This window comes from Lutra lutra, chromosome 7 (genome assembly GCF_902655055.1).
Source record: "Lutra lutra chromosome 7, mLutLut1.2, whole genome shotgun sequence".
NCBI lineage: Eukaryota > Metazoa > Chordata > Mammalia > Carnivora > Mustelidae > Lutra > Lutra lutra.
The window spans coordinates 32,591,982-32,612,950 of NC_062284.1; the positions used below are offsets into that span (position 1 = coordinate 32,591,982).

General features: G+C 47.1%; 1 protein-coding gene across 6 annotated transcripts in view; it reads left to right on the top strand.

The window, feature by feature from the left end:
• CELF6 (CUGBP Elav-like family member 6) overlaps positions 1-13,152 on the top strand; it is a 29,937-nt gene extending 16,785 nt beyond the window's left edge. The window contains exons 4-13 of one of the 6 annotated variants that reach the window (XM_047738818.1): positions 7,907-8,035; positions 8,135-8,214; positions 8,383-8,526; positions 8,666-8,798; positions 8,882-9,031; positions 9,208-9,270; positions 9,534-9,614; positions 9,701-9,844; positions 10,463-10,618; positions 11,484-13,152. In XM_047738818.1, the coding sequence (XP_047594774.1) occupies positions 7,907-8,035; positions 8,135-8,214; positions 8,383-8,526; positions 8,666-8,798; positions 8,882-9,031; positions 9,208-9,270; positions 9,534-9,614; positions 9,701-9,844; positions 10,463-10,590 (1,052 nt within the window). In that variant the 3' untranslated portion in view covers positions 10,591-10,618; positions 11,484-13,152. The remainder of the gene's footprint in view (positions 1-7,906; positions 8,036-8,134; positions 8,215-8,382; positions 8,527-8,665; positions 8,799-8,881; positions 9,032-9,207; positions 9,271-9,533; positions 9,615-9,700; positions 9,845-10,462; positions 10,619-11,483) is intronic. The other 5 variants (XM_047738819.1, XM_047738820.1, XM_047738821.1 and 2 more) reach the window with 5 other exon arrangements.
• Positions 13,153-20,969: the final 7,817 nt, after the last annotated feature.

The following is a 20,969-nucleotide window of genomic DNA, read 5'->3' on the forward strand; positions in this document are numbered from 1 at the left end:
ATACTCTTAAAAGGAAAATGCACCTAACTGTCCAAATGACCTGATACCCTAATTAGAGTAAAGGCACCCATTTCTACATCAAAAATGAACATAGTGCCAGAAACTTTTCTCCTCAGCATCTGGATTTATTTGAATGTAAACATTAAAATGCCTGGATTCATGTATTTCAAAATGTCAAATCAAATTCTATGAGGTCAGGGACCCCCAAATCCTTCAGGCATTGGTCATTAAGTCTGTTTTACCTCCTGTTCAGCATGGAGGCTGCAGTTGATTTTTCCTAACTTTCATGATCCCTTCTACGGAAGCACAAAAAATAAGATTAATGGTAGGCACCAATCTAATAGGAAAAGTATTTTTAGTCCTAAGGCAAAATATTCAAAATCATTGAAACTCCTGTATGGGGGCGCCTGGGTGGCTCAGTCGTTAAGCGTCTGCCTTTGGCTCAGATCATGATCCCAGGGCCCTGGGATTGAGCCCCACATCAGGCTCCCTACTCAGCGGAAAGTCTGCTTCTCTTTCTCCCACTCCCCCTGCTTGTGTTCCCTCTCTCGCTGTCTCTCTCTCTGCCAAACAAATAAATAAAATCTTTAAAAAAGAAAAAAAAGAAACTCCTGTATATTTTTCCCTCTCTTTCAAATTTCATAACATAAAATCAATAAATTCATAAATCACAATAGTGACTGCTCTGCTCGTTCTATTCTCCAACCTAGGCAGTATTTTTTTTTACCAAGGATTTTTTTTCCCCAGGATGCCTAAGGTACAGATATCAGCTAAGTAATCAACCCGTGCACTCTTTCCACTTTAGTTTTTTTAAACTTTAAAAACAGTCTCTGAAGTGAAGCATCTCTTTTTCAATCTTGAAGTTTGGCTTTACTGAAGAGACCAGTTATCTGTTACCACATCAGCCCTCCCATCACCATCCTATAATGAATGATTTAGGTAATTTCTAACTGAATTTATATGGTTTTGTTTAAATATTAGCCCAGATTTTGAATAATAAATATATATAATTATTGAACTAGGTGAGTCATGTTTTTATGTAATTTTATCCAGGATTCTACTTCATTCAGGATTTAACAACTAAACTTTGAGTTAAAGTTAAATTTTGAGCAAGAATTTTCAGAATTTCATTAACACTGGGACACATTCTCTGATCTAAATGAAGTATGGATCTTGGATACAACCGTTCTGCCGGTCAGTGGACACGCTTATCTGTCTTTGATCCTTATACTTACTTAATTCTATGAAGTACTCTTCCAGGGAAGACCTGACTGGATAAGTTTCACAGTACTGCTTAAGACTACTCAAGTTAAGGTTTCACTTCCTGAAATTAACTCTACCTCTGGGAGGTGCTTCCCGTCAGCTTGACTCAGAGCAAATCACCCAGAGATTATTGTTAACACTTTTAGGTTATGGCAATGGCTAATCCTCACAAGCCCTTCGGGTCCAGGTATACAGCCTGCAAAAGGAAAATGAAATCTGGAGGCTGAGATTCTTTTCTCTTGGAGGAACTTGGAATCTCGGGCTTGGTCTACCTTTCTGCCTTAACTTCCTGGTTCTCCTGGATCAGAATGAAGGGACAATAGAGTCTCTGTTCTTCCTTGGTCTGTGTACTTAGTTTTCAGCCCTCCTTAAAGATCTCCTTCATTTTCAAAAATTATAGTAAAATAGGCATGACATAAACCTTATCACCTTTACCATTTTTAAGTGTACAGTCCAGTAGTGTTAAGTATATTCACACTGTTGTGCAAACCATCTCCAGAATTTCTTCCTCTTACAAGGCTCAAAATCTGTACCCATTAAATAACTGCCTTTTCCCCCTCCAGCCCCTGGTAACCATCATTCTACTTTCTGTTTCTATGAATTTGACTTCTCTAGATACCTCATATAAGTGAAATCATACAGTATTTGTCTTTTTGTCATTGGCTGATTTCACTTAGCATGATGTCCTCAAGGTTCAGCCATGTTGTAGCTTGTGTCAGATTTTCCTTTTAAAGGCTGAATAATATCCCATGGTATGTATTTACCACATTTTGTTTATCCATTCATTGTTTGAAAGACATTTGGGTGGCATCCACCTTTTAAGTGTTGTGGATAATGCTACTGTGAACATAAGTGTACAAATATCTCTTTGAAAAAAAAGTATCTCTTTGAGACTCTGCTTTCAATTCTTTTGGTTATAATACCCAGAACTGGTATTGCTGGATCACATGATAATCCTATTTTTAATTTTGGAGGGAATTGTCATACTGTTTTCCACAGTGGCTTTACATTCCCACCAGCAGTGCACAAAGGTTTCAGTTTCCCCACAGTCTTTCCAATACTTGCTATTTTCTTCTTCCCCTCCTCTTCCATCTTCTCCTCCTTCTATACATTTTCTTCTCCTTCTTATTCTTTTTTTTCCTCCTTCTCCTTCTTCTTCTTCCCCTCCTCCTCTTCCATCTTCCCCTCCTCCTCCTCTTCCTTCCTCTCCTCTTCCTTCTTTTTCTCCTTCTTCAACAGTCATCCTTATAGTGTAAGGTGATATTACATTGTGATTTTCATTTGTACTTCCTTAATGAGTAGTAATATTGAGCATCTTTGCATATGCTTACTGGCCATTTGTATATCTTCTTTGGAGAAATGCTTATTTAAGCCCTTTGCTTACTTTTTAACAGGATGATTTGTTTTCTTGTTTGTGTTGTAGGAACTCTTCATTTTGGATATTACCAGATTTTATTTGGATATTATCAGATAGATGATTTGCAAATATTTTCTCCCATTCTGTAGGTTGTCTTTTCACTGAGTGTGTCTTTTGATGCATGAAGTTTGAAATTTTGATGTAGTCTGGGGCACCTGGGTGGCTCAGTGGGCTAAGCCTCGGCCTTTGGCTCCGGCCATGGTCTCAGGGTCCTGGGATTGAGCCCCACATTGGGCTCTCTGCTCAGCAGGGAGTCTGCTTCCCCTCTCTCTCTGCCTGCCTCTCTGCCTACTTGTGATCTCTTTCTCTGTCAAATAAATAAATAAAATCTTTAAAAATTTTTTTGATGAGGTTCAGTTTACTTTTGTTGACTGTGAGTTTGGTGTCACATTTAAGAAGTCATTGCCAAATGCAAGGTCATGAGGCTTTTTCCCTGTTTTCTTCTAAGAGTTTTATAGTTTTAGCACTCATGCTTAGGTCTTTGACTCATTTTGTACATTTTTGTATATGATGCAAAGTAAGGGTCCAACATCGTCATTTTGCACCCACTTTTCTCAACACCATTTTCTGAAAAGACTGAAATTTTTGTCAAAAATCATTTGACCTATATGTGAGGGCTTATTTCTGGCCTCTCTCTTCTATTCCATTGTTCTGCATGTCTTTCTGCCACTGTCACACTGCTCGATTACTGTAGCTTTGTAGTAAGTTTTGAAATCTGAAAGTGAGATCTCCAACTTTCTTCTTTTTCAAGATTGTCTTGACAATGGGTTCTTGAGATTTGATATGAATTTTAGGATGGATTTCTCTAGTTCTGCAAAAAAATGCCATTGGGATTTTAATAGAAATTGCATTAAATCTGTAGATTTCTTTGGGCAGTAGTTATATCTAACAATATTAAGTCTTTCAATCCATGAACACAAGATGTCTTCCATCTATTTGTGTCTTTAATTTCCTTCAGCAATGTTTTTTTAAAAAGATTTTATTTATTTATTTGACACAGAGAGAGGTCACAAGTAGGCAGAGAGGCAGGCAGAGGGAGAGGAGGAAGCAGGCTCCCTGCTGAGCAGAGCCCGATGTGGGGCTGATCCCAGGACCCTGAGATCATGACCTGAGCTGAAGGCAGAGGCTTAACCCACTGAGCCACCCAGATGCCTCAGCAATGTTTTCAGGATACCAATCTTTTTGCCTCCTTTTAAAAGTTTATTCCTAAGTATTTTATTTTTTTATGCTATTTTAAGTGGAACTGCTTTTTTAATTTCTTTTTCAAATTGTTCATTGCTAGTGTATAGAAACACAGCCCATTTTATTTGTTGACTTTCTGTTCTACAATTTTGCTGGATTTGTTTATTATTTCCAGCAGGGTTTTTTTTTGGGGGGGGGGGGGAATTAAAGCTCTTCTTGATGTTTATCAGATCAGGCCAGAAGACTCCGTTTGCCCTGGATATTTCCTCATTGACTTTCCCAGGCTCTCTTGGCTCCTTATGCTGGAGTCATTACTAAGAACATCAGGGGAAAGATGCTTTGCTCCATATGCTGCCACCAGCGGGATCCCCTGGGTTGGTATTTGGACTGAAAAGTGGATGAGTATTTTTAGGATGTATTTGGTGATTGGTACCCCAATGCTGAAACTTCATTCCTACACAGTCCCTACAATCATGGCATCCCACCAACAGGAAGGTGAATGAGTATGAGAAGCCTAGAAGCTAGAAACTTGGGACCCTCAGGAATTCCTTTGAGCCGACTTGAGGTAGAACCTCTTTTCTTGAACGGCATCTTGGCGCCTTTCCTGAGGAAGAGGGAATGGACGGACTCTGACTCTGATCTCTCAATCCCATCATTTGCTACATTAGAATCCCTGACCTATATGACCAGCTGCACAAGGCAGCTTTATGGAGCTGGGCCTCGGGGGCTCAAACAGCTTGGTTTGGGTTTTAAAAAGCATTTGGTAGAAGAGCAAGGCATACACATTAGTTGACAACAGGAAGAAGGCAGTTATACCATTCGTCTGTGTTTCTATCCAACTATATCTCAATTCTACACTAATGCTATCTTCTAATTCCTTCCACTCCAGGAAGGCTGAGCCTCCTTATTTGATATTCCCAGTTTTCGGGGACCCACCCAGGGGATGATTTTATTCAGAGATTTCTGATCCATTTCTTATAGAATCTTCTCTTTACCTAACTGGTAGAGTTTGAAGTAGAGGAAATTGAATTACCTGGGCTAAATCCCATCATTACCTCTCTCTGGGGGCATTGACCCTCAGAACCTTCATGGCTGTATATTTGGGGGCTAGTCTAGGAGGTCAAGACTGTACTTCTCTTAGGTCTCCTAAGAAACTTATCCCACCATTTTGGGATCACCTGAAACTCCTGGTCATTGTGACCTTGATCATCCTGTTGCCAAACATTATCAAGCTCCCTGTAAAGTGGCAAAGAGAATACCAGCATTCAAGGGATACCTGTGAAATAGGCAGTATAGAGCCCAGCCTATAACGCAGGCTTATTTCAATTTTAAATTCTGTATAGCTCATGGGGCGCCTGGGTGGCTCAGTGGGTTAAGCCGCTGCCTTCGGCTCAGGTCATGATCTCAGGGTCCTGGGATCGAGCCCTGCATCGGGCTCTCTGCTCAGCAGAGAGCCTGCTTCCTCCTCTCTCTCTCTGCCTGCCTCTCTGCCTGCTTGTGATCTCTGTCTGTCAAATAAATAAATAAATAAAATCTTTTAAAAAAAAATTCTGTATAGCTCAGTAGTCCAGGACCATAGGGTCTGTGACTTTTCATGGAGATTAAAATTCTTGACTGGGCACTGGAAAAGAAGGATCAGAGAATTTCATGGTCTGTGGCATGAGCTTGAACTAACCACCATCAGTGGGAAAGAGCAACAAGAGGAAGGGCAGTTAAAGGATCAGACCGCTATCCACACAAACCTATTTCCTGCCTTGGGGGCTCCATCTCAGTCTTGATATTTCACTTCCTACCTAGGGCTACCTGGATGCTGGTCCCTGTGGCATGATATCTTACCTAGGAGCCATCACCATCTTGCAGACCCTATCCAATGACACAGCTGCTCTATAAATCAGGATATTAGTAAGCCCTCTTTAAGCCTTGGGACTCTGGAGGCCATAGAATCTTCTCTAGCCCCTCTTGGGCCTTTGAGAGACACATGGACATGCTTTAGAGTCACTCAGAACAATGACACAGTCTTCTGACATTTGATTCCCTGACCAAATGGGGCCTGTCTTCCAATGTCAAGGCAAAGCCACTAGCAGACTGATCAAGTAATTTTTTTCTTTATCTTTTTGGTTTCCTGAAAAGAGTGATCTCAGATCCCTCTGCATATACCATGTGGAACTCTATTCATTATCTTTTCAGTCAGTGGTTTTTAAAGGACTTTCCTTGCAACCCCCTCTAGGTGGTACTAGGAGAAGATGAAGCAAAAGGAACTTCAGCCCCAACCCCACGCCCCACCTTTCTGGTTTCAGTCAGAGCAGTTCTGTCTCTCATTTTTTAGCTTCATCCTAATATTTTTGTTAGAACAAGAGATTCCACAGCTTTTTTAAAAGGTTCGGAAACCAGTGATCTGTTCCAAAAGCACTATTTTGTGGCTAACATTCCCAGAAGTGAAGGACACTCACCGACTGTACTCTCACCACATCAGACGGGCACTTCCTCTAAGATTCCAGCCACAAGTACATTACATATCCCTTCCCCCTTGAGATCACTGAGCAGTAATCCTCTGGAGAGGAGGCAGGGTTCTGTTGAAACATATTCTGCCCATCCCATTTAACCACAGCCTCCACCCTCCTCACAGACACAGCACTGACAGACACTTTAGGGTCCCTGGGCAGCCTAGGCTGAATCCCACACCATCCAGATAAAATATGGACACATACATAACCCTACTGGAAAGTCTGTCCACTGCTAACTCCAGGCAGTCTGTTCTTCCTTTTCTTTGCCACACTCAGTCTATGACCCTCACCAGCCTTGTCTTCCTTGGACTCAGGATCCAAGGATCCCCACTGGCCTAGCCCAAATTGTCAAGGAGTAAAGGAGTTTAGGATGGGTTTTCTTGGGCTCCAGGATCTGAAGGTGAAGCCTGAAACCAGATTCTCACCACTCCTCTCCCCACTTCCGTTGCCTGCATGAAGCCACATCCTATTTCAGAGATTTATGTTGGTGCAGAAAGGAGCAGGACTTTGACACCAGGTCCTGTGACCTGGACCCCTCTATCCTGGGTTCCTGAGAGTCTCCTGAGGCCTGACTTGCTAGATGTGTGGCTAAGCCCTGGTTTCCAGCCCCAGCTCTCCAGCTTTCTCCAAGGAACACTCTCCCAGAGGAAGAGGGAACAAAGGGAGGGATCAGACTTGTTCTCAGGGGCCATCCAAGTCTACAGGCAGAACTTGTCCTTCCACAGTGTGAACACCTGGGGAAGGATCAGGGCAGAGCACAAGGGAAGGCAGAGAGGGGGCAGAAGGGTCACCGAAGGCCCTGGAAGCTCAGTTGGGGAATGAAGCAGTGGAAGTGGGAGTTAAGGAAAGGGGTCAAGGGCTTAGCAATTGTAGGGGGGGGGGAATTCTAATGTTGGAGGCTCAGGAACCCAAGCTTCCTGCCCTCTTTAGGCCTTTGGGAGGAGCACCCAAGTTGAGTTTGGTGCTAGGCTTAGAGATTCATCATTCCCAGGGCTCAACATCTGGGAATGAGGCAGTATGATGAGACAACTGTTTTCTGTGCTGTTTTTTGTCCCAGAGCCCTCCTTGATTTGAGCAGGAAGGGGCATTGATGGTGCTGCCATCAGCCTGACTAGCAAGGTTGTGCTTTTTTTCTCCTAGTCCAATCTGAATACAAAGACGTTCTCTGAGGACACACCCCCCAATAGGGCTAAAATGGTCCAAAACTGCCTTTCCCAAACTTTCAGAACAGAAAGCTCAAAAATACAAAAGATGCATATAGGGCTGTACCAACCAAAGACATCACTGAATCACTTTCCACAAGAGCAGCAATCAGTCTTTCTTGTTCCTTCCCGAGACCCAGGTTTTCATGGTGGATCTGGGTTGAGTTCTTTTCCTCCAGATCTGTCTGTAGATCATCCTGCTCCTCAAAGAAACCCAACGTTATAGCCCCAGGGCCTTCTTACTCCCTATACCTCTTCCCAGAGCTGGGGTAAGCTATCTTAGGAAGGTAGTCCAAGAGGACTTAGGGTCTCCAGATCACTCCTGAATTTGTCCCCAGAGGACCGAAAGCTGTTTGTGGGGATGCTGGGGAAGCAGCAGGGTGAGGAGGACGTCAGACGCCTGTTCCAGCCCTTTGGCCATATCGAGGAGTGCACCGTCTTGCGAAGCCCTGATGGCACCAGTAAAGGTGACTTGAGCTGACCCTGGGAATTCCTGCCTCATTCTGGGCCGCATGACCCTTTGGCCCCTGTGGACTGAGCCACCCAATCCTTCTATTCTGCCCCAGGCTGTGCCTTTGTGAAGTTCGGGAGTCAGGGGGAAGCTCAGGCAGCTATCCAGAGTCTGCATGGCAGCCGGACCATGGCGGTGAGGGCGGGCACCCGGGGCCCAGGGTGAGGCCAGTGGGGTGGGGACGGGCTTTTCCTCCCCACGTGCGATCAGTGCCCCAGCAAAGAGCCTAATGGGCGAAGCGCTTGGCCTCGGGCCAGGGCTGGGGTCTGGACTGGTCACGGCGGCCTCCCCTGCCCTACCCAGGGCGCCTCGTCCAGCCTCGTGGTCAAACTGGCGGACACAGACCGGGAGCGCGCGCTACGGCGGATGCAGCAGATGGCCGGCCAGCTGGGCGCCTTCCACCCTGCACCGCTGCCGCTGGGAGCGTGCGGAGCCTACACCACCGCGGTAGGTGCCTGACACCAACCCCCTGCTTCCCGGGGTACAGGGGCCTGTGTGCGCCTGTGGGCCCGCCCCGGAGGAGGCTGGGAGCCGGGGCACCTGCCCACCGCTGGTCCTACACACCTGTCTTTCTTCCCTCCCAAAGATCCTGCAGCACCAGGCGGCCCTGCTGGCAGCGGCACAGGGCCCAGGCCTAGGCCCGGTGGCCGCAGTGGCGGCCCAGATGCAGCACGTGGCGGCTTTCAGCCTGGTGGCTGCGCCGCTGTTGCCCGCCGCAGGTACTGTGCTCAGGAGCTGGGCGGTGGCTGGGACCCCGCAAAGCAGGGCTGTGGCCTGACTCTCCGACCTCCTCTGCCTCCAGCAGCCAGCTCCCCGCCTGGCGGTGGCCCAGGCTCGCTTCCGGGTCTGCCAGCGCCCATCGGGGTCAATGGATTTGGCCCCCTGACTCCCCAGACCAACGGGCAGCCGGGCTCTGACAGTCTCTACAATAACGGGCTCTCCCCTTACCCAGGTGGGCCCTCCGCTCCGCCCAAATCTCCCCAAAATGGAGTGGGGAGCGGGGGGAGCGGGGGGAGGCGGCTACGGCCTTGGGAAGGGACTCCTCTTTCCCTGCTGCCTCTCACAACGGTCGCTCCACCTCCCCACCCGCCTGCCTTCACCGTGGGCCCCGCGCCCCTCTCTCCCCAGCCCAGAGCCCTGGCGTGGCTGACCCCCTGCAGCAGGCCTACGCTGGGATGCACCACTACGCAGGTTTCACTTGGCGCTCCGCGGCCTGGGGGGTTTGAAGGGCTCCAGAAAGGAAGAGGGAGATTTTTGGGGTGGGGGGTGGTTAGGCTCTCTTTGAGTCGACCCTCCCATCCCCCCACCCCTGGGCCCAGGATGACTTCTCTAAGGGGATTTACTTGGACTGGGCTGAATTGGTCCAAGGTGGCCAGGCAAATGGGGACATGCTTGGTTGGGGGAATGGCTTCTGGGGGTCACTGCTCACTGCCCACTCCCACCTCTGTCTCCAGCAGCCTACCCATCGGCCTATGCCCCAGTGAGCACAGCTTTCCCCCAGCAGTCTTCAGCCCTGCCCCAGCAGCAAAGAGAAGGTGAGGGGCAGGGGGCTGGAGATCAGGGCCTGGTGGGGCTCTGCTCAGGGTCTCTCCCCTGAACCAGTCTGTTGCCCTTCCTGCAGGCCCAGAAGGTTGTAACCTCTTCATCTATCACCTGCCTCAGGAGTTTGGTGATGCAGAACTCATACAGACATTCCTACCCTTTGGAGCTGTTGTGTCTGCCAAAGTCTTTGTAGACCGAGCCACCAACCAGAGCAAATGCTTCGGTGAGCTGAGGCCCATCCACGGGCCTCTCCCACTCCTAACTTTGAGATTCACTGCAGACCCTAAGCTTGTCTGTCCATAAGTCAATGGCTCCCAGAGACTGAGCGTATGGCAGAAAGCAGGCTCACAGACCAGTGACTAGGCTAAGCCCAGCCCAAGAACAAGTCTATTTCAGGTTCACCCAGAAAAGTCAGGTGTCTGGAAGACGCTCAAGCAAGTCAGGCTTCAGAGTCTAGAAGGGCAGGAAGAGTAGGAATCTGAGGCGAGAGGTCCCCTCCAATCCCAGCTGCAGTTTAGAGGACCAGAATGGGTGCTGAAGAGGGAGAGAATACAACCGCTACCAGGGAAAAAACAGGGAGACACTCCACCAGTACACTCCTCACCCTCCCACACACACTCAGAGTTGCCTTGCAAGAATTACACCTGTAGGAGACTCAGGCCGTTTGCCTATGTATGACTGTGTGTTTGTGTGTGTGTGGGTGCACGTGGAAACAATGAAGGTTGGAGGGGTATATGTTTGGAACTGGCCTGAGGGGACACGGGCAGAGGGGTCTGGTCAGAGAGAATGGAGGCCCTGCCAGGCCGAGCTTCCAGCTGACCTCTCTGCCCACGCCCCCTAGGGTTTGTTAGCTTTGACAATCCAACCAGTGCCCAGACAGCTATTCAGGCCATGAATGGCTTTCAAATTGGCATGAAGAGGCTCAAGGTCCAGCTAAAGAGGCCCAAGGATGCCAATCGGCCTTACTGATCTTCTCTCACTGACCAGCCACAGAAAGGTAAGTCCAGGGGTGGACCCTAGGCAGACGGGGCCCGAGTGATGGAGGCCCTGTCAGCTTTGATGTTCCTTTTGAGATGTCAGGAGCACCCACCTCTGAAAAAGTCTGGGAGAGAAGAGCCAGAAGCTAAGGAGGGATCCTCAGTTGGAGACTTTGTGTTTCTCCTTTGGTCCAAGGATGGAGATAAATTCGACACCATCCTGCCCCCACAATCTGGGAGAGACAGTTACGGCAAGATCTAACCAGTTAGTTCTCCTCCAGAGGTGGCCACAGTAGGGAGTAGAGAAGCTGTGTGTGGGGAAGGGCAGGGGGGTGGGGAATGAGGCCAGAACAGTTGTGAAGGCTCATGAGTTGAGACTTTATCCTGAAGATGGTAGGGAACCATTTGGGGAGCTTATGCAAAGAGGGGATAAGATGCAGGGGCTGGGCTATTGGCAGAGAACCTGGAGATGAGGATACAAGCAAACAAGCTAAAGAAGCAGGATCTGCAGGGCCTGGGGGTGATGGGGAGAGAGATGACAAGCTCCCTTAGGTTTCTGGCAGGGCCAGCTGCCTGCACCTTCTAGAGATTTGTCATCTCCAGAGGTCCACGTGGCCCGGCCTCATTGATGCTACCCCAGGGAGCCCTTTAGGGAGGCTGAGGGGCTGGGATCATCTTCCCAAGAGGCCCCAAAGTCACTTCAGTGGACCAGGCTGCTGCCTTGACCCTGAAGCTGCTCTGTTCCTCAGGAAGAGAGGTTGAGCCACTCACCTGCGATGTCATTGCTGGGGCAAGCTGCTCTTCTTGTCTTGCCTGCCAGAGTGAGTTTTGCCTTTTTAAAATTTTCTCTTTCCTCTGTCCTAATCAACAAATCCCCAACAACAGAAACTGAAGAGTGAGAAGAAAGGAAAGGAAAAGCACAGAAATGCTTGAGCAGCCCTTCCTGAAGGAGCAGCCACGGATGGAGGTGGATCGGACCCCAGGCCGGCGCCTGGGGCTCAGGCCACATTAAGGATCGTTTTCATCAAGTGGGTTGTCCCGTGCCTGTGGCTTAGAGCGCAGGCTGGCAAGGCAGCTGGGGCTGGCTGAGGACTGACTGTCTAGGGGAATGAGCAGAGGGCCTTGGGGGTGCCAAGGGCTTCTCTGCAAGGGAAGCCCAGATTTACTTCTTTCAAAATCATATCATTCCTTAGAGTTTAGGGACCAAAGGACTATTGCTTTTTTAAGAATATAAATATATCTATATAAATTAAAAGAAGGAAACAGAAAATAAAAACAAAAGAAAAGGAAAAAAAACACAAGAGAAACAAAAAGACAGTATAGAGTCTCATACAAGTTGCCTTTAAATATCCCTAGGAGACAGGGTGAAGGAGATTCGTAAAAGCCCAGCCTAGGCAGAGGGAGGCTGTGGAAAGAGTGTTCTGTGTCTCATTCCCTCTTAAATTGTGCCCCTCCCCCTTTTTAAAATAATGAAGGACTTAATGTCTAGGGGTAGGCTCCCATGCAGGCAACAAAGAGAGTTATGGAAGCAGGGAACCCACAATCCCCAAACTCAGAGAATATCCCTGAAGCCAGGAGGAGCTCTGGCCTGCCCTGGCCTTTGCCATCCTGAGGGGCCCACCGGCCAGCAGGAGTGTCCTTGACAGCCTTTTCTGTGGAACCACTGCTTCCCCAGACAGGAAGAAAGAGGGAGTTTTAACCACCCCAGGATTTCCCTTCCCCATCTGGATAGACAGAGGCCCTGCCTCTGGCTGAGCCGAGACACCTCCTGTTTCCCCTCACCTTGAGCCAGCCCCAGTGTCCCCTTGCTCCAGGCCACCTTCTGTCTCCAAGTCTATGTTTGCCCACCTGTAAAGTAGATTCAGGATATACCTAGAGGGCTGTGACAACAGACTTGGAAGATTTGCTACTGTATATACTGCCATTGAGAAGGGGATCATTTTCAATATGTAGAAGCTTCAGAATTTAGAGGTCCCTCTTTACCCAGGACCTGGGAGGGAAGTAGATGTTTTGCCAAAATACTTCTTCATTCCTTTAAAAAGTACATCTTTCCTATGCAAGAGTGTCTCACATGTGCTTATCCAAGGTGCTTCTAGATGGTGAGCAGTGTTCAGCTTAGAAGTGGTGTGTGCTCTGTCTGTCTTTGTCTCTCTGTTGTATTCAGTGGGTGCCATATAAAACTGATCAATGGTGGTGCTTCCTGCCTGCTTCTGTGAGATGGGCAAAAGATTCAGCTTAGAACACCATGACTCACCTTGCCTTGGTCAGCCTGTCCTGGGCCTGTAGGGCCTTGCACATATTTTCCCCAGGAGGTTAATTTCTCCTCCACCTCACAGACATGGATCAAAGTAGTATGGGGCCCCAGCTGTGTGGTGGGCACTCTGATCCCCAGATGTCGCTGAGGCTGGTGGCCTCTGATCTGCTATCACATCAGATAGTAAAGGAAAGGATGTGGGGGTGGGGTTGGAGGGTTCCTCCTTCATAACAGTTTCTAAGAAAACTTGTTCCCACCTGTTCCTCTGTCTTTGACTCGTTTTTGGAGGGAATGGGATGAAAATAGACATGGTAATGACATCACCAGGTAATGTGTAATGTATTTCCAAATTATTTGGAAATGTATTTCCAAATTATTTCCAATCCAGAGGAAAACAGTGTTGAGGGCATCATTACACCAGCCACCAGCACGATGCTGACACCTAGACTGATCACCCTGGACACAGGAGGACGTGTGGAATACCCACGCCTTCAAACAGATACTCACATGGCGGCAAAGAGGCCTTTCACTGCTAGGTGCTAAGCACTTTGCTAGGAGCTGGGGCTCAGGCATGTTATACATGCCCAGAGTTAGTGGGAAAGACAGACCAGTTAGGTAGTTATAACCCAAGGCCTCACAGGGTCTACGATCACAAGCAGAAGAGTATCTAATTCAGACTCAAATAGAAAGGGAGGTGGGAGAAAGATTTCGTAAAGGAGTTTAAGGAGAAAAGGGTCTTCAAGGAGGCACTGGGACTTTGAACAAAGCTATTTGGACAGCTGCACCATTTTGATAAGTTACCTTTATTACCAAGAAATAATAATGATTACCATGTATTCCATGCCAATTATGTGGGAGAAAATGGGGATGAAGTCCTCTCCACCCGGATCCTTAACTCATTACCAAGTCATATCAAGACACTTGAACCAAAATGGCACTTCGCATTTTGCTTCATGGTTAGGGACTGACAGACTTTGTGTCAAGGCTGCAGAGCATGGCAGGGTCTGGATCAGGGGCTGGCAAACTGTGGCCTGTGGGCAAATCTGGCCTGCAACCTGTTTTGTATGGCCTACAAACTAAGAACAGTTTCACGTTTTCTTAAAGGGATCTGAAAATAAAACCAAAAACAACAACAAAAAAACAATGAGTATGACACAGAGACCGTATCTGCCCCCACAAAACTAAAATATTTATCTAGTCTTGTAGACAAAAAGTTTGCTGACCCCTATAAGATCATGTAGGACGTGTACAATATCCAATGAGTTTGAACAATATAGTGTTTGTGTCTCCGTTGTATATGCATGTATTAGTCTGAACTCTTTCAGTTGCAAGTATCAAAACCCCAACTCAAACATGTTTAATCCAGTAGGAAATTAATTGGCTTATACAACTGATAAACCAAAGGATGGGTCTGCTGTCATGCATGGCTGGATCTAGGGGTTCAGTTGATGATGTCTCCCATCTCTTGGCTCTGCATCCTTCTATATGTCAGACTCACTAGCTCTAGCTCTAAAGTCCTAGAGAGGACTTTGGCCACAATGGACACATGCCTATGCCTAGGGTGGAAAAGTAGGCCACCATAATTGACAACTTCTCCAGGACTGTGTGGAGGGGAGAAATGGGTCCCCAAACAAAGGGATGATGGGTAAATAAGCAATATGAATCTACTGTATCCCACCCCTTTATTGCTCAGTAGCTACCTATATTTTTCTTGACAAACATACATTTTCAAAAATGTGCCTGCCCAACAGTGAAATGATCCTAGGCCCAACAAAAATGTGAGACAAAACAGAATCATGTCCAATTGCTTTTGCTCAATTACTGCTCTCAGTCCAGGGTCCCTTTGTAATGTGCAATTCTTGATCAGGTCTGGATGCAATTTATGATTTTATAATCTATTGCTAAAGGATTGATTTAGCTACACCTGCATAACCAATATGAAATGGGAGGGGGAATAGGATAAGTTTTTTTTTTTTTAAGATTTTTTATTTATTTGACAGAGAGAGAGAGAGATCACAAGTAGGCAGAGAGGCAGGTGGGGGGGAGTGCGGGGGAAGCAGGTTCCCTGCTCAGCAGAGAGCCCGATGCGGGGCTCGAGCCCAGGACCCTGAGACCATGACCTGAGCTAAAGGCAGAGGCTTAACCCACTGAGCCACCCAGGTGCCCCAAGTTTGTTTGTTTTTTTTTTTTTAAAGAAAGAAATCTTTCATTTGGAATAGGGGAGAAGAAAAAACAATGGTCACTAACTTATAGCATATAGTATATCGTCCTAGGCAGTGGAATGAGTTTCTTGGTTAACAAAATTGATTGCTTTTAGTCCTTTCCCCTGGGAAGTATCTCTTACTATCCATTGTCCTTCATGGAAATCCCTCAGAGGATGCTCCTTCTGGAATAGAAACATTCTTCTTCCCTTTGGGAATGGTTTCAGACCTGAAGATTGCCTTAGAGATTATGCATTCCCAGAGCCCTGTATGCCGGGGTAAGGATTCTCTGGTGATACAATTCCTTTCAAACCAATTGATTTTATTCCTGGGCCCTCTGTGAGCTAGTAACCATCATCAAGAATCAAGAATCCTTGTCTCTGAACCTGGATCAGGCCCTTGTAATTTCTGTTTCTTAGCAATAGGACACACTTTGCCTATTCCCCTCCCCTTCAGCTTCATGGCTTCCACAATGGTCTATCTATGGTGATAAGTCAATCTTAATCTGCTCAGTGTGTCCCCAAAGAAACATTATTCAGCACTTGGCTGGCTCATGCTCTAGTAGCTCTGACCAGATAGTCAAAATCCCTGAGTGGTACTGGCTCCTATGCCTCAGACCCAAGGAGATGCTTAGGATAGGAGTGAGGCAGCCGGACAAGCACTTATTTGGGACAACCTACAGCTCGCTCCATTCCCGGCCCCCTGGCCATGGTCTATTATTACCCTGAGGCCACATCACTAAAGCAGTCTTATGAGGATTCTGTCTGTGGACACTGAATTTGTGGGCCCTCTGAGAACTGGTATCACTTCAGCCTTTGGCAGGGCCTCTGGAATGTCTTTCTCCCTGGGTGCAGCCTGGGTGTCTTAGATGTAGGAAGAAAAGCCCCAGTCTGAGATGGGATGAATGATCTATGACACTGGAAGCAGTTCTGGATCCGCTGTGTGCTCTGACCAGACCTGCAGTCTCGCCTCTGCCTCAGCGGAGCATGGAATGCCTTCCCAGTGAAGTGCTAAGGACACAGAGGTCACAGGATCTCTCTTGATAATTTCCAGCTTCAGTTGTGATCTTTGGGCCTCTACTGTTCTGACCACAACTGCCCGCATCATGACACAGCCAAATCCAGCAGGGACTCAGGCTGTTTTTGGCCTCTGGGCCTCCCCTCACAGCCCGTACATGTATACAATGATGTCACACAACCTTATGTTTTTCAGAGAACCAATGAAGGGAGAAACTTCATAGGCTCAGGGAGTTCAGAGCCAACACAGTAGCTGCCCTTCCAAGCTGACCCATGTGGGGTCCACAAATGGGTGACCAAACCTGTGCCAAGCACAAACTCGGAAAGGGCCGAGAGCCACCCTTCCTCTCCCTAGCCCTGGTTCTAAACACTGCTCTCCGTGTTCACCACCCTCCGGCAGCCTGGGCTGATCAGAGCCTTTGACTGCCTGGCCATCTGTAGAGGAGGTTTCAAACTTCCAGGCTCTGGCACCCTGCCTTCAAGATGCCTAAGAGCAGAGACCCAGAAGGCACGGCAGGCTGCAAGCCTGGGTCTGACTTTTCCCAAGGGAAGTAAGTATTAGGTCCCTAGGAGAAAACGCAGGGAAGCACGAAGACAGCCTGTGAAATGAGTCTCAGCTTCCTGTACGGAGTAGGTTAGAAATGGCCTGACTTCCTTCACCATCCCGCCCCTCTGCCCACAACCTTGGCTCTGGGCTCCTGATAGCAAGCCAGCCGTCTGGGCTAGATTCTCTGCATTTGAGCAGGCAATCTGCTGTGCCCACAGGACCTTCTTGCTCTCTCACTGTTGGGACTCAATGTGGGGACAGAGACTTTGATTGTGGTTCCATGTCTTAGCCAAAGTACTCCAGAAACAGCCTCTGAGGCAAGGGTTATGGCGCTCGCACCGCCTGGGGAGAGGGAAGCCCAGGGTGGTGACAGGGAGGAGAGACATGAGTCAGGAAAGATGTGAAGCGATGCAAGACAATGCGTTACTGTGTTGGTGACATCTTCACGTGAGCCATGAGAAGAGAACAGGTCACGTGACAGTGTTGTTTGCTAAGCACATGGTGCTTGCAAGGAGAAACCACCTTGAGGAGAATTGAGAATTGAGAGGGAATTTGGCCATCTGTTCTCCCCTTCATTTCCTGCTTCCCACTGACCAAGGTGCATCCCCCAGAGAGCCACCTCCACTGTACTTCAGAGTTCCATCATTTGCCTCCAGGTGACTGCTTGGGAAGCTAGATTCTACGGCCCGCCATGTGGCATTTCCACTACAGAGGAGGAAGTGAAGGGGCTTTCTGGCATAGGTGGGGATTTAAGTTCAAGACGGCACATGAGGTTTGTGACCTATATATCCTGCATTTTCCCACAGCATTCACAGCCAATATCCCCAGGCACCAGAATCCCCAGCACTATCTGAATTCTAAGTGAAATAAATACATATATTTTTTTTAATTTGGGAGATAAAAAGATGCATTCAGGTGTGACTTTTTCTCTGGAATTTCTCAGGCCATAAGCTCCAGTATCTCCTGTTGGATGTCCCGTATCTATGCCTTTGTTTTCACTTACTTACGCTTGAGGAAGAGGATCTGGCTTTTATAATCTAAGACATGTGATGACCCTTGGCAGTCTAGCTTGCTGGCCACAGGCAGAAAGGGCAACTCTGAACAAAGCCGGGTATAATTCTGGTTCTGCCAGCATGGAAGCGAGCTGAACTGCAGGACCTTAATGAAAATGTTAAGAGGTCAGTACACTTCAACATCCAGACATGTTTCCAGTGTGTCCCCGAGATCTCCATCTAGGATGGATACATGACCCAAATCTGAGATAAAATAGAAGACCATTTAACCAGCTAATCTGATATCACATAACAGGGATTTCCAACTTCTCAGCCAAAGACTGTCAGATCTCCACTGTCCCCATTTCACGTCGGTTGTACCATTCTACAGTCTGCACATCCCATTCCATTTTTGTATTAGAACTGGTTGGGTGACAGGTGATAGAAACCAATACAAACCCGCAAGAAGGAACTGAGAGGTGTAGTGGTATTACTGACTTTAGGCAGAGCTGAATTCAAGGGCTCAATTAAATGTTATCAGCTAACCCTCACTTCATCTCTCAGGGCTCTGTTTCTCTTTGTACCTTTGTCCCATTCTCTTTCCTGCCACAGACACACTTTCTCCATGTGACAGAGAGAGTCGGATGCCAGCAGCTTCAATCTCATATGCTCCCAGCACCATAGCCTTAAAAACGAGAGAGCTTTGAAGAGAAAACCGATTGGCTCTACTAAGATCACAAACTCAGGCCTAAACTAATCACTTAGGGCAGGGCGATGGAGGCCCCTGCCTGGCCTAATGGGTCATGTATCCACCTCTGTGGGATGAAAGGGGTAGGGGGTGGAGGTGGCTTTGTGACTCTCAGACCCATTGAGGACTTATGGAGTATAAAGATATGTCCTGCAGGGTCTGTAAGAATGTGTGATTTGACCTGGCTGGAGTTTAAGATGCCCATGAAGGAGCAGTGAGAGTCAGCTGGGAGCAGGTCCATAGAAAGGGTAAGAGTTTTATCATGAGGGCAGGAAGGAGCCATTGAAGGGCTTTAATAGAGGAGTGACATGGTCAGATTTGTGTTTTAAAAAGATTCCACTGGACATCCAGGTGGAGAACAGACCAGAGGAGTAGATACTGGAATAGAGGGTCTAGACAGGAGGACAGTGCAATTGTTTCAGTGAGGAAGATAGGAGTATAAAGGAAAGATTGATTTAGTCTGTGAAATGTAAAATTTAAGCTGTAAAAGCAGAGGTGAAATGTAAGATGTTTACAAGATAAAATTGGTTTCGTTTAAATGAGGGTGGGAGAAGTCTAAGATGCTTCTCTCTCAGGGTTCAGGCTGAACAAGTCATAGTTGCTATTTATGAGGTTAGGAATATGGAAGATATGTAGACTGACAACAAGATGTGTTTGCCTGTGAGACGTACAAATGGAGTTGTCTAAAAGGTAACTTATCTAAAAGGCAACTTGAAGTTCACGAAGGAGGGAGTCCTAGTCACCTTCAGGCAGGGTACCACACAGGATGATTTAAACAGAAAAGCCATTCGTTGAAAGGGCACTGGGTGGGTCACAATATTGCCAAGCAGGACATGCAAGGTTGGGAAATGAGTGGGAACAATGGGAGGCCAGGCTACCAGAACAAAAGCCAAAGTCAGATGTCAGAACCAGACAGTGAGAATACTGTGGATTTCATCATCAGTGGGTGCTTGATGTCACCACCACCAGTACCAATACCACCACAGTCTCCAAGTATGGGAGAGTGCTGACCCTGCTATGCCCACTGCCAGGATGAATTCTCCACAGTTCTATTTCTCTGAAGCATTATTAACTCCACAATCTCCATTTCTGCGGGCTACTTGGCCAGGCCTGGGTCACACGCCTCTGTCTTAGCTGTCAACCTTTTCAATGTCTGCCATAGAACATAGGCTCTGCTTACCTCCAAGACTTGTAAGAAGAAAGAGAATCAGATTCTGAGAAGCTCCAAATTACCAAGGTCTGCTTCAGTGCTCGCTTCGGCAGCACATATACCAAGGTCTGCTTCAGGTCGGTGCTGTGGAGATCACTGGGAAGAGTGAGGAGATGAGAAATTGGTGTGGGTTAAACTGTTTTCTCATTTTGGGGGAAGATTTTTATTTTTAAGTAATCTCTACAGCCAATGTGGGGCTTGAACTTACAACCCAGAGATCAAGAGTCGCATGCTCTGCTGCCTGACCAGCCAGGTGCCCTGTTTTCTGATTTTAATAGTGAATGACACAAAAGGAGCCCATGAAGGATGCTGCAGTATGTAGTTAGTGTTGGAAGAAACTGTAATTCTATAGCCCAAAGGAGGTAGGAGAGAAAAGGGGTACAGGGTCAGGATGACCAGCGAAGCCAAATGACATCAAGTGGTCCACTAAGCTAACCCAGAACATTTCCAGTGGATTTTTCAGGTCAGAAGTCATTTGCAACTTCAGTGAGAGTATGTTCAGTAGAGATTTTGGGAAGAGGTCACTAGATTTAAGCACTAGATTTAAAAGAGTGCATGAGAAGTGAGGAACTGGAAATGGAGTCACACTACTCCCTAGAAGCTTGTTGAAGGCAAGAAAAAAATGTGCAACAGTCAGTGGCGTGTGGGATTAAAATTGGATTATTTTTTTTTAGGTTGGGCTAGTTGATCAAGTTTATGTGCTGAAATCAAAAATAGGGGAGAGGAAAAAGTTCAATATCCATGAAGGAGAGGCATAAGTGAAGGAGCAAAGTTCCTGAAGAAACAAAAGGGAATGAAATACACATCACAGTGAAAGGATTATTTTTGGATTGAAGGGAGATCTCTCTTGTCCAAGAAAGAAGGGGTGGGAGAGTCAGAAGCTTGGAGGGGCCTGGAAACTAAGGCAGTTTCTTCCCCCTTGGCTTCATTTTTTTCTGTGAAGCAGAATGGGCGATGGTGGCGGGAGCTGCCCTGTATAAGGATTGCTGAGTACACTATGGGCCCAACTGAAGAGACTGAATTTGTACCCAGCTCTGCCTTGGGTACAAGTTAAGTTAGATTAAAAGATTTATTCTAGATAAATGTCACTCAGAAACCACAAGTTCAGAGGGCCTCACAAAGGGCCTGGGAAACTTTTAGGAACCAGAGACCAATCCCCCCCATTTCTGGTCTCTGCCTCTAGATGGTTCATTCTCTTCGTGCAGTAGTCTTTCTCCATCTCTCATTCCTCATAGTAGCTGGGAGGTAGCTGCACCATAGCTCCTGAGTTTTTATCTCTTCTGTTCAGCAAACCAGTCAGCATTATAATCTCTCACCTCTAATCTAAAATTCCCAGGAGAGAACATTCGTTTAGTACAGCTTGGATTAGAAATGCACTCACAGTTCAAAAAACTGCAGCCGCA